Source organism: Sinocyclocheilus rhinocerous, unplaced genomic scaffold (genome assembly GCF_001515625.1).
Source record: "Sinocyclocheilus rhinocerous isolate Xijiao unplaced genomic scaffold, SAMN03320098_v1.1 scaffold1276, whole genome shotgun sequence".
Lineage (NCBI taxonomy): Eukaryota > Metazoa > Chordata > Actinopteri > Cypriniformes > Cyprinidae > Sinocyclocheilus > Sinocyclocheilus rhinocerous.
In genome coordinates this window covers 47,927-61,259 of record NW_015630032.1, presented here as the reverse complement: position 1 = coordinate 61,259, position 13,333 = coordinate 47,927, and the positions used below count along the sequence as shown (strand labels likewise).

Genomic DNA, 13,333 nt, shown 5'->3' with positions numbered 1-13,333 from the left:
CCCATTATTTTAATTTTAGTTTTAGTATAACACTATAATACCATTTATATTTTTACTTTTTTTATAATTTAAAGAAGAAACCAATCCGATGTATTGTTGACATTTGAGGCTTAATACTATAGAAAAGCACTAAAAGTTTTTCAGTTAAGTGTTTTCAGCTTGTTTATTTTCATATAAAAATACAGCATGCAGTTGCATCAAACAATGGTATAAACATCATTCAGTGTAAATTGTGATAATCGTAATTAATAATAGCTATTACAATTTCAAGGGAATAATCGACAATTATGATTTTTGTCATAATCGTGCAGCCCTACTCATTCTGCTTCAGTGGACTTATACAGTTAGACCGTTTGCAGGTTCAAGAATAAGTGGTAGTTGTCTATGCTCACTAGGGTTTTTGTGTTCTTGTTCAAGAAATGTTGCATTGTTTAATGCTTAACAAAATGAATATTTCATTTGGGCTGAAAGGCAAACTTTGGATTATTGTTCATTTTGCTGATGCACATGTGTCTGTGTGATCCTGTGGGAAGCAATGGCCCAGGGAGCTCAGACTCAGATGCTGCATTGAGTCTAAATAGGTGTGTGTGTGTGTGTGTGTGTGTGTTTAGTGCCTTGTGTAACCTGAAGCAAACCTTAAATACCTTAAATAAAAAAATGCAGGAATACCATTACAGCTACAACACAGTTATACAGCCAGCTCATAGTCTTTTTATATTTAGGCAGTCAGCATATCACAGCGGTGGTACTTCATCTAGAGAGTTTCTAATTCTTTTTAATTATTACATATGCAATTATTAACTCACATTAATTAAGTGACAATTACACTTGATGAAAGTTAAGTTACAATTGTCAGAATTAATTAAGTGACAATTATATTGATGAAAATGATGAAACACAAAGTTTACAATTACATCTAAACATAGTTAGTTGTCAACTAAGCATTTGTAAAGCATAATTGCTCACTAGAATCATCAAGTGCAGCCTGGATTCATGCCAGAGCTGCAGGGAAGACCGCAAGCATAGGTGCTGAATGTTCATCTCCCGCAGCATGCTCACTGTGCGGACAGAGCGTGTGCTTAGATCAGATCGTGAGCTTGCCTTAGAGGTCAACATGAAGAGCATCTGATGAGAACAGATGGAGAGAGTAAACTTTAAATCAGGCCGACAAGACCAAATGTTTGTCTTGTGCACATGACGGTGATTTCAGTTCACATCAAGTGCGCTCCAGCACACTCTCTGAGCCCTCCACAGTGCTAGCATGCAATTTAGGAGTTTTCACAAAATTCACACAAACTTTCTGACATGTGACTAACTTCTTGCTTTCTTGTAGGTGTCTTCTTGTAACACATTTTTATTAGTAGAGAGCTATAGGAAGTGATGGGACTGGAGTTATGAATTGACAACCCAAACTCAAACTTGCATCATCATGGGAGCTCCATATGTTGGAGGCATGAGCAGTATCACTTCACCGTGGCATTAACATTATTGTTTCAGTTTTGTTTTGTCAATGCAGTTGAGTTGTGTCATGCTAAAGTTAACCTGAAACCGTTTTATAAGAATTTGTTTGCATTTTTTAATTACTTGGATGACCACATAATGCAAAAATGCTGTTTTCCGGACCATTTTAAGCAAATTTAGGGAGGTCCAAAAGATGATTTTAAAAAAGAAAACCACAATCAGTCACAGCATCTAAAATATACTTTCACATACATTCATAAATATTAACCTGGAATCTTAATGTTGATTGAATTAAGGTTTTGTGAGTGCTTATTGTAAACAAAATTTGTTTACTTCTGACTCATGAGAGCGATTTTCATTTTCATTTCATTCGTACGCATGTCTGTTTCAGAATGGAGCAGTTCCAGGAGAGCCAGTAAAGAAAGATGAAAACTCCAGAAGGGGAAACTGGGGCAACCAGATTGAGTTTGTCCTCACCAGTGTTGGCTACGCAGTGGGGCTGGGAAACGTCTGGAGGTTTCCTTACCTCTGCTACAGGAATGGAGGAGGTGACCATTTTTTACTTTATTCTTCTTTTCCCATGATCTATCTGGTCTTTCTTTCTGTGCCTTTCCTGCACGGTTTAGCATTTTATAATTTCTTGCTAGATTCCTAAAATAGAATAAGTTAATTGTTTTTCATGTAAGTCTGAAAGTCTATGGATGTAATCGAAAGTAAAATTGATGGTATTTAGGTTTTTGTTTTTGTAAGTCATACCACTGGGTCCTTTCCAAATTCTTTGCTCCCTTAAAAGGGTACTCGTTTGGTATCAAGTCTCATAACACACCTCACTTAAAATAGACCAGGCTAGAGTAAGCAAGGGTCTCTAGAAGCAGGTCCCCAATGACCTGGCCCGGAAACCTCTGCCCCATGATCTCATATTCCTAGAGCTGCCTCTTATCGGATTCGGAAGCCATACCCTGAATTAGCCCAGAATTCAGATAAGTAACTGAACTCCAGGCTCTTTAAACAAGGATGGATTATGGTCCTGTTAGGCCACAGGGCACCAGCAGCTTTTTTTTAACTATTTGTATGCATCTTCGATCATTCATTGCATTTTATTAGATCCATATTATTATTCAAGCAATGTTCACCTATCTGTATCGGAATGAAGTGCCTTGTTCCTTGATGTTGGGCTACTGTGGGCCCCTCAGTTTGAGGCCCCTGGCACTCAGAGGCCCCTGATACATCAACCCCATTGCCCAGGGCCGTACTCCGCCCTTGTCTTAAAAACACCCAAAGCAAGGAATCCACATTACATTCCAGTATGCAGTTGAAATGCAGCTCGCCCAATCAAATTAGATCGGTTGTGTATCATCAGGTGTTTACTTGCTTATGTGCGTAAGCATTAGGGAACACTATAATTGAAAATAGACCATGGCTATACTTGGTGTCATTTTTAAACTACTTTTGTTTCCTACTATTTATGTAAATAAGAACACCTACGTGTCTGTCTTTAGCTAGAAGACTAATGTGTCAGGATAAAATGGTTCTGTAACTCTGTGGGCATTTGTGTATCACAGGTGCCTTCATGTTCCCATACTTCATCATGCTGGTGTTTTGTGGCATCCCTCTGTTCTTCCTGGAGCTCTCTTTTGGGCAGTTCACCTCCCTCGGGTGCTTGGGAGTCTGGAAGGTCAGCCCCATGTTTAAAGGTGAGCATGAGGCCGTTAAAGGAGGTGTGAGAACAAAAAATATTTAAATGAAAACTGAAAAGTCATGGATTAATCTATGTGGGTTGGTTTGCCCTTTAATGTATGGCATGACCTGTTTTACATGTTAAACTAGTAATTATCTTTAAACATACACTTTTAACAGTGTTTTCTTCACCTCAGGGTGGCTTGCAATATCTAAACACTCCTCACAAAATCAGGAGGTGGTCTGAGTTTGGTTTAAAAATGTGCCATGTGAATGCTAAATGCATTCATCATGAGTCATAATTTCTTCAAAACATTTTTACTTTAATAATAGATATCAGTTAAATTTTTAGTCATTGTGGCAAACATTTTCTGAAGACAAAAAGCTAATTTCACAATTTTAAAAAAACGTTTTTTTTTAGTTTTTTTTAACTTTATTTAATGTAATTAATACATTTTTTTGTGAATATTTTGAATGAGGATAAACAGAAGATAAACAGAAAAAAACATTGTTTTTCCAAAGCCAGCTTTTCCTTCAGTCATTTCAGCCACTCACTCACTCAATTAATTTAGTTTAGTTTAGTTTAGTTTTAGTTTCGTGGGTTTCAGTATTTCTACTGCCACCAGATAATGTTTAATTCATGAAAACCGACACCACCTACTGGTTGGTATGTTTTGCACATACTGTTGAAATTGGGAAATGCAGAATATGATTAAATGCTTTATTGTGTTGAAAAGCAATATTTCAGTATTTTTCAAAATAATACGATTTCATCTAGATTTATTTACCATGTCATGCAATCCCAATATACGTTTTTGTGTTCACTGTTGTTGTTGGTTATTTTTGATGTTACATCACAGGTTTCTCAGATGAGTCTATTGCTTTCTGGGTTTTCAAAACTAAATATCCATTAACCAAATTGTCATTTGGTTGTTCTCTTTCCTTCAAGGTGTGGGCTATGGAATGATGGTGGTCTCGACCTATATTGGGATTTACTACAATGTGGTGATTTGCATTGCATTTTATTACTTCTTCATGTCCATGACAAACCTGCTGCCCTGGACGTACTGTAACAACCCCTGGAACACCCCTGACTGCGCTGGAGTGGTGGGCACTCCACGAGCTAACGCCACCTTCGCCAATGTGTCTGCTGTCGTGTCAGGGGTGACTGAGATAGTCAACCGCACCAAAAGGACCAGTCCTAGTGAAGAGTACTGGAGGTAAATGCACACCTTTGTAGGTCGATTCATCTATGTATCTTACTGTAGTAATTATAATTATTTAAATATAAAAATTGTCTAAAGGTAAAATGTTTTTTTTTTATATTATGAATCATTAATAAAATAAAATGAATTATAGTTTTTGTATGACATTTCAAAACCTAAAATAACATTGCCTTGTCTAAAAAGAATTCTTGGATATTTTAAAAGATTTTTAAGAGACTTATTGAGCAGGTCCTCTCTATGATGTAATTTCCAGTTTTTCTGCATGTTGATTGGACCACGTAACTTTAAATGGACAGTAGTTGTTAATATATCATTTTCTTAAGACATAATAAGTAGTATAATAAATAATAATTAATTTGTTTCTTTTGTTGACAAGACAGTTGTATCAGCCTGGCATGCCTCCCAAAAATATTTAAATTAATTTTAATACATAAATTAAATTTTTTTATGTATTTTTTAATAAATTAACAAGACAAAAAATAAGCGTCACTGAAATCCGTATATGTTTATTATACACAAATATAAATGCTAGCAAGAAAAGATCCAGAGAGTTGAATCTCAAGATAATTATATAGTCAATCCATTATTCATCAGTTCGGAAAATTCATGACAGATTGATAGTTGAAAGCTGGTAATTAATACATGTTTGCAGGAGTCTTGCATTTTGTCTTGATGTTTGGATCTTTGTGCATTGGACTTGACAGATGTGTTTGTTGAATTATCTTTGAACACTATGTAGGATGACATAAGACAATGGGAAAGAAAGAAGGCACAGAATGTTTTGATTTTCCAAGAGTGTGATTGTGATTGTATGTGGTTTGGAATGAATGCTTCACTTTACTGCCTGTGGTCAGAGAATACAAGGTTTTGACCATGAGATGTTTGCGGACCGTTTAACATCTTTATAAATGCTTTGTGCCCTCTGGACTGTGTTGTCCCCGTGGTATGAAAGACCTTCTTGTTCTTGCCTTCTGTAAACTCATTCATTGTGTGGATGAGGTTGTTTTTGATGGAACTGTGCTCTAATGTGTTTAACCTAAAGGCAAGCTCTGACAAAATATTAATAATAATAAATACTTAGATCAGGATGATAAATTTGATGAGTGAATTGTTTATGCTTTGTATTACATCCTGCAGTCTCTCACCCCTCTTTTACTGGCTTTTGCCCTCTCAGGAACTATGTGCTGAATGTCTCTGATGGTATTGGGGACTTCGGGGAGGTGCGTCTACCTATCCTGGGCTGTCTAGCTGTATCATGGGTAGTTGTGTTCCTCTGTCTTATTCGAGGAGTCAAGTCATCAGGCAAGGTGAGTTGAACATCCATTCCTGTGACATAATATTAAAATGTGAATATTAGATTAAAAACTTTGGCAACTAGCTGGAAAAAATAAAGAAAGAAATAATAAACTTAAGTGAGAAAAGTGAAAGCTGTATAGAATCTGATATTAAAATAACTAAAAATGTAAAAATAAAAGCTTATTCAAAATAATATAACACTGAAATAGCACTGCTTGCCATACCTACATGTGTGTTTTTTTTTAATTGAGTTTTAATATTATGTCTTTCATCAGGTGGTGTATTTCACAGCAACCTTCCCTTATGTGGTGCTGACCATTCTCTTCATCAGAGGAATCACTCTGGAAGGAGCCGTCAGTGGTATCAAATACTATTTGACCCCTCAGTGGGAGAAAATTCTAGATGCCAAGGTCAGTACATTATGTACTGTGATCACTGAAGTGATCACTGATATTATGTTTATAATAACATATTTTGTGTTCTGCAGGTATGGGGGGATGCTGCCTCTCAGATTTTCTATTCACTGGGCTGCGCCTGGGGTGGGCTTATCACCATGGCATCATATAACAAGTTCCACAATAACTGTTTTAGGTAATAAACATTTTATCCCTTTATTTTTTTCTGCTTCTCTGTCATTTTAAAACACGTAGACTTTAAGTATTGTGTATTTGAGTGTGGTGAGTGCTTGATGACTTGCATACATAATAATACTGAATGAATGAAAACAGAATACTGTGGCACCCCCATGTGGCTGGTACTGATAAATGCATAGAACTTCTAACTTGTATTATGTGAAATCAAGGAAGGAATGAAAGAATTTCAGTTCAAATTCTGATATGACTGCAGACTTACTAATAATTATAAAATGTATTTGTCTGTTTTCAAACAGAGACAGTATCATCATCAGTGTAACAAACTGTGGTACCAGCGTGTATGCTGGCTTTGTTATTTTCTCCATCCTGGGATTCATGGCTAATCATCTGGGGGTGGATGTGTCAGAGGTGGCCGATCATGGGCCAGGCCTGGCATTTGTGGCCTACCCGGAGGCCCTAACATTGCTGCCCATATCACCACTCTGGTCCCTGCTGTTCTTCTTTATGCTCATTTTATTGGGCCTTGGTACTCAGGTATTTTTATTTGTCCTTCTTTTCTTTACCACAGTTTTTTTGCAATTACAGTACAGATCAAAAGTTTGGAATTGGTTAGGTTTTTAAAAAGTTTTTTTTAAAGGATTCTCTAATGCCCACCAAAGCTGCATTTATAAAACAAAATGTAGTAAAACTAGGAATGTGGTGAAATATTATTACAATTTAAAAAAATAAAATAAATGTAAATAAATGAAAAAAATAAATAAATAAACTGTCTTACTGACACCAAGCATTTGATCAGTTGTGAAATTCAGCCTGGACCACTTATAGGACTCTATTCAAACTATAATTTAGATAATTTCAAAAAAAAAATTTATTATTATTATTATTTTTAATAATAACATTACAAATGTTGGATGACAGCATAAATACCAAGAAAAAAAAAGAAAAAGAACAAAACGCACAAAGGACACAAGTACAGCAAGTAATTAATATTTCAGGGTAACTTAAAAGAAACATACAAATAAACCCCGGCAGCAAATTACCACACAGAATAATGCATCATCAATTTAAAACAATTCTTTTAGAGCTTGGGCTATACTACTCCAATAAGTGACAGTTTGTATTCTAGCCCCATTAATCCTTGCAGTGCTGCGTTCTAAACAAACAATATAATGAAAAGACAGCAGCCAGAATCTTCTAAGATCCATGTCAGGAGTGAACCATTGCTGTGTAATTGTTTTTTTAGCAGCAGTGAAACCAGACATTAACAATCTTCTCTGAACTAATGTAAAGTTGTAGGAAGAATCATCATTTAACAACATAAGACAAGGATCAAGGTCAAAATGCAACTTTGTGATATGTTTTAATACTTGAACTACATGTTTCCAAAAATTGGATATAACTGAACAGTCCCAAAACATATGCAAAAAAGTACCTTTAGAGCTATTGTTACACAGACTGCAATTAGGATTTGATGAGAGTTTCATCAAGTATCGCTTATATGGGGTACAATACATTTTGTGTACAGTTTTGGAATGAATAAGAATATGATAATTTCAAAATTTTGTCTATTTTTGGTCTTATACTTTTTAAGGATTTTAAGATTAAAGTATGAAAATCTCCCAGCAACTAAACGTTAAGCATTCACAATCCAAACAACAATGACTTCTTTATAATATCTGCATACAGAAATGCCCTGTTTTATAAATGTGTTCTTTTCTTTTTTCATCTGTTTATAGTACATTTCAAATTACTTATCTCTTCAAAACCTTTCCTCTTCTCCTTTTATGTATATTTTTATGTATTTATTTTACATTTTTACCTACAAATTTCACCTTACTTGCTTTACCAGAACTAGTATTTATTTTAGTAAATGTCCTGTTTAACTAGCAGTTCATGAAAAAAGTGATATACATTTTTTTTTTCTGTTCACTGTTGTAGTTCTGTCTACTGGAGACTTTGGTGACGGCTGTAGTAGATGAGATTGGAACTGACTGGATTATCAAAAATAAGACCTATGTCACACTGGGAGTCGCTGTAATAGGATTCCTCCTGGGAGTGCCGCTGACCACACGGGTGAGTAACAAAAACACACTCGAGCAAACAAAAAAAGACACACATCCTTAATCCATGGATTGACTTGATCTATTATGCTGCGTATGATTTAGGCAGGAATATACTGGTTGCTGCTTATGGACAACTACGCTGCCAGTTTCTCTCTGGTCATCATCTCTTGCATTATGTGCATCTGTATAATGTATGTCTATGGTGAGTCCTCAAATAAGTCACTTTCTACATGCTCTATTTAAAGGCCAGAGTAGCTGGATGTACACTGAGGTGTTCATTTCAATGTTGTGTTCCCACCTAGGCCACAAGAACTATTTTAAAGATGTGGAGATGATGCTAGGCTTCCCTCCTCCAGTCTTCTTCAGGATCTGCTGGAGATTTGTGTCGCCTTTCATTATTACTGTGAGTGACAGCCTGTTTTAGGTTTTTCTGATTCAGTTTTTCTCCCCTAAATCAGGTTTCTCCATATCACTCAATCGAATCCTTTTTTTGGTCTCTGTCTCTTCACAGTTTATTCTGATTTTCACCGTGATACAGTACAAGCCCATTACCTACAATGACTATGTGTACCCCAGCTGGTCATTGGTCATTGGGTTTCTCATGGCTTTGTCTTCAGTCATCTGTATACCTATCTATGCTCTGTTCAAGATAGCTGTGTCTGAAGGATCCACATTTTTAGAGGTAAGATGTGTTCTGCTTAAAGAGCTGTCATCGGCACCTTAAAGGGATAGTTCACCCAAAAATGAAAATTCTGTCATTAATTACTCACCCTCATGTCGTTCCAAACACGTAAGACCTGCGTTCATCTTCGGAACACAAATGAAGATATTTTTGATGAAATCCGAGAACTTTCTGACCTGGCATAGACAGCAATGTAACTGACATGTTCAAGGCCCAGAAAGGCAGTAAGGACATCGTTAAGAATCATTTTTGCACACAAAGAAAACAAAAATAACGACTTTATTCAACATTTTTTCTCTTTCCTGTCAGTCTCCGCTGTGCGATCAGGCGAGTACCACGATGCATGCGTGTGATGCTGCTGACACAGGAACCAGCGTTCTGATGTAGAACCGGGATGTGCAGCACCTCGTTTACAAGCAGACGATGACGCACGCTGTACATAAAACAGTCTTCGTAAACATGTCTGAAGATTTCGATAGAGAGGATGACTTGCAATTTTTTGCCCAGCCTTACTTATTTGAACTAGGATATACAGACGATGAACTAAGAGAGATGGACGTTCTATGTCAGAACGCCAGCTCCTGCGTCAGCGGCATCACACGCATCCGTCGTGGTACGTGCATCAGGGACTTACACGGGAAAAGAAGAAATTGTTGAATAAAGTCGTTATTTGGGTTTTCTTTGTCCACAAAAATTATTCTCTTAGCTTCGTAAAATTACGGTTAAACCACTGATGTCACATGCACTATTTTAACAATTTCCTTACTACCTTTCTGGGCCTTTGAACGTGGTAGTTGCGTTGCTGTCTATGCAGGGTCAGAAAGCTCAGAATTTTCATTTTTGAAAAAAAACTATCCCTTTAAAACTAGCTTCCGCAGTTGTTTTAATGTATTGTACCATCTTCCGATGCAGCATGACTTCATTATTACTTCATCTTTAATGTTTTGTTTATTCTGGATGTTTTGCACAGACATAACATTATTTTCTGTACTAATTTGGAAAATGTCGGAGCAGCCAGTGCATTGCGCCACCTATAGTATTGGAGTAAATTTCCTCTTTGTTCATGCCATTGAATATCTGGTCTGCTTTTTACGTTTTGTTCTTGGTGTAAATATGCCTTAAGAAAAAAAGTTAATCATGGTAACAACTATTATTTTCCTGAAAAATGATCTAGTTTTAGCTTTAAAATATGTCAATCCTACATTAAAACAGTTGATAAATCGACTCTTACCTCTGCAGCGTTTGAAGAACTCCGTGAAGCCTGACCCAGACTGGGGCCCGGCTCTCCAGGAGCACCGCAAGGGCCGATACGCCACTACAGGCCCTGAGTCAGTGGAGGTGTGCCCTCTCAAAGAAGACCTGAAGGATGAGGGTAAAGAGAAACTCAAGGAGAAAGAGGATGAGATCGGTTTGACCATCCCAGGAAGCAACGGCTCCACATTAAACCCCTCACCAAGCGCATAGAGGAGCCCCTCCCCACCCTCCCCCCAGGACGGTTCCCATTCCCACACTGCGGGACAGGCCACTCTCGCTGGAGACCTTTACATATTGTAAGGGCTTTATGAAATCTAACCTCTAGAGAAATTGGTTGTCATCCAAAACCTTTTTCTTTTTGTTCACTTAATTTAATACTGCAGTTTATTTTTTTTTTAAAGACAAGAAAAAAGACATGTTCATATACAAGAGGTGTTTGCATACACGCAGTGTGTATATAGCGCATTGTACAATATTTTCACTCTGTGTTGAGTAGTCTGGAAATGTGACTGTAGCGGCAGCAGAAGCTACAGTTGGACTTGGCGTATGTATAGTGGCGGCAGTGCTGGTCAGGTTTAATAGCTGAAGACCAAATATTCTTTGTGGTAATGTTGTAATGGCACTGTTAAATGGAGTGTTATTTTCAGTTTCTGTTTTGTACCCATTTTCTTGTTTGGGGACCATCTCATTCTCAAGCCAATATGGGGTTTTCAATGGCCAATGTTGGTGTCTGAGAGCAGGGTGGCTGATGGTCAGTGTAATGCCAGTACATGATATAATGCATGTTAAATGACCTTTTAACACCATAATAACTCAAAATCCACCTAAAACTACAAAACAGAACATCTATTATCCATTGACTAGATTTCCAGTCAATTTTGGAGCTAACACTTTTGTTAACTGGCCAAGTAGACTGGCTGATACCGATAAATAAGCATAGGCCAAGAGAATATCAACTTGATTTCCATTTAAGTGAGAGCACAAATACAAAACAAAGGATATTTGGTCTTAAGCTCTTACTGACTGAGGTATCTGGACCGAGGCATATAACTTCTCAAGCCCATTCTCAGGGTTACAAACAGGGTTGTTTTTTGCAAAACATTTTCCAACACCTTGAGATGATTTATTGCTGATGTTGAGTGTTTGACATGAAGGAGAGGGGTTTTCATGTAGGAACTTCCACATGAAATGCCAAATCTGTGTAGTCTTCCGGGCATCTCGAGCCGAGGCATCTCCTGAGCGAGGGGAGCATGTGTGCGATAAAAGAAGCAGCTAGTTCCTCATTAGATTCAGTACTGTAGTATGCACACTAACCCCGCTCTACACGGAAAAAGAGGCATGTTACCAAAAACATGTGCACAGGCCTTTGTGTTCTGATTTAGTTGGTATGTTTGTGTGTATTTTTTGTTGTCTGTGTGTGTTAAGAGACTTGAACTGGTGTGTATGTGTCATTTAAAGGCATCTGGCTGTGCTGAGCTGAACGGTTGTGTCATCGAACACTGAAAAAAGAGGTAACTCAAGGTTGCATGTGGAATGACCAGAAGTAAACGTAGCATCAGTCAAAAATCACTGTGGTTAGTTAGTGAAATCGTTGGGGAAGTCAGCTTTTTTGGCCTAGTATTTTAAAACAACATTAAATAGACTTGCTAGACAAATAAAAGGTCAAACTATCCAATTTTTACAATAGAAACCACAGCATTTTATGGTAATGTGGTGCATTCTGTTTCGTTCTGGTTTTGTAGAGAGGAGATATACTGGTATGGAGAATTTTGGTCATATTGTTGGTATGGCTAGATGCCGCATATCATATAATTTCAGTGATGTTTCAACAAGGCCCCTTTACTTATGATGTATACGGTTGTAGTGGAACATATACTTGGATGAAGAGTCCTGGTTACACTGTGAATTTGTCTGGGATGTCGCCTGACGCCTTTTAACAGGGAGTCTGGCTATGCAGCTGCTAATGTGCTGACGCATCACGTATTGAGACTTCTGATTAAACATTGAATCTCTGTATATAGTCAAGACAAAATAGTTTATTTGGTATTTCTCTCCTGTGTTGTGCGAGGAGAAATGCAATATGTGACGTGCTCCTTCATTTTGAGTCGGAATGAGGCAAAGAAATGCTTTGTTGCATTCGTTTTGATAATACGAAGTTTGATAATACAAAGTCTCAGCTTTCAAATTAGCTTAATTTAATTATGAAATTCGAACATGTCATTTTGATGTCATAAGTTATGTTTCCATCGCCCTATTTTAATGCGCATTTTGAAGTATCGCATGAGAAACGAGTGATGGAAACGCCAAATTTCGAATAAAAACCCCTTAATTCGCAAAAAAGTTTTTACGCTCGCTTGAGGTTGTTTTTGACTTGTGCGAAAAAGGGTTAATGTGAAGAATGGGAGATGGAAATGCATTTTGCGAATAAATTCCTCCAAGCGCATCAAAAAAGTCATGTGACTTTGCGCTATGGGACGGCAAATCCTGACTAACCAGTGGACCGATATCATTCCACAGCATCTGAAATGTCGTTGTGGTCATTCGGAAATGCCCGAGCAAAGTCTGTCATCAAAGTATTTCTGTATAATTGCCTACCAGAAATGTCTTACACGACTGCGTTCCCAAACAGCAGCATCCGCCTCCGAAAGCAATGACCGCATTCATTGTGTCTCGTCTGCTCGCTCTGAGGCGCAAGTAATTTATTATATATGAAAATTATTATATTCAGTAGCTTCTCCTACTTTTCTTAGTGATTTATATCAGGAAGTGACTGTTTTGTTCTCTTTGACTCGTTAGATGGAAACGGTGCTTGTTCGCAAATGTTTTATGCTATATTTCAATTTTGCGCACAAGTTAAATTCGCAGCTTTGGATAGAAACCCAGCTACTGATCGCTAAAGCTGCCTCAGTTTAAAGGCCGCATGGAGCGCGAGCGAACAGATCATCTCTTTTTCTTTACTACTAATTATAGCACTAAAAAAACAAATGAACATCAGAAGGTATTTTGAAAGATGCAGTACAACTAAATTTGTCATCTCTCATGTAATCGTGTTTCAGTTGCAGAAAGACGTGAATGAAACAG

General features: G+C 37.3%; 1 protein-coding gene across 3 annotated transcripts in view; it reads left to right on the top strand.

The window, feature by feature from the left end:
- The window catches only part of LOC107739827 (sodium- and chloride-dependent glycine transporter 1-like), a 60,760-nt gene extending 48,208 nt beyond the window's left edge, over nt 1-12,552 (top strand). For all 3 annotated transcript variants that reach the window (XM_016552035.1, XM_016552034.1, XM_016552036.1), the window contains 12 exons: nt 1,853-2,009; nt 3,024-3,155; nt 4,088-4,358; nt 5,539-5,671; nt 5,936-6,070; nt 6,148-6,251; nt 6,550-6,787; nt 8,192-8,326; nt 8,419-8,518; nt 8,619-8,719; nt 8,828-8,998; nt 10,238-12,552. In XM_016552035.1, coding sequence (XP_016407521.1) covers nt 1,853-2,009; nt 3,024-3,155; nt 4,088-4,358; nt 5,539-5,671; nt 5,936-6,070; nt 6,148-6,251; nt 6,550-6,787; nt 8,192-8,326; nt 8,419-8,518; nt 8,619-8,719; nt 8,828-8,998; nt 10,238-10,462 — 1,902 coding nt within the window. In that variant the 3' untranslated portion in view covers nt 10,463-12,552. The remainder of the gene's footprint in view (nt 1-1,852; nt 2,010-3,023; nt 3,156-4,087; nt 4,359-5,538; nt 5,672-5,935; nt 6,071-6,147; nt 6,252-6,549; nt 6,788-8,191; nt 8,327-8,418; nt 8,519-8,618; nt 8,720-8,827; nt 8,999-10,237) is intronic.
- Nucleotides 12,553-13,333: the final 781 nt, after the last annotated feature.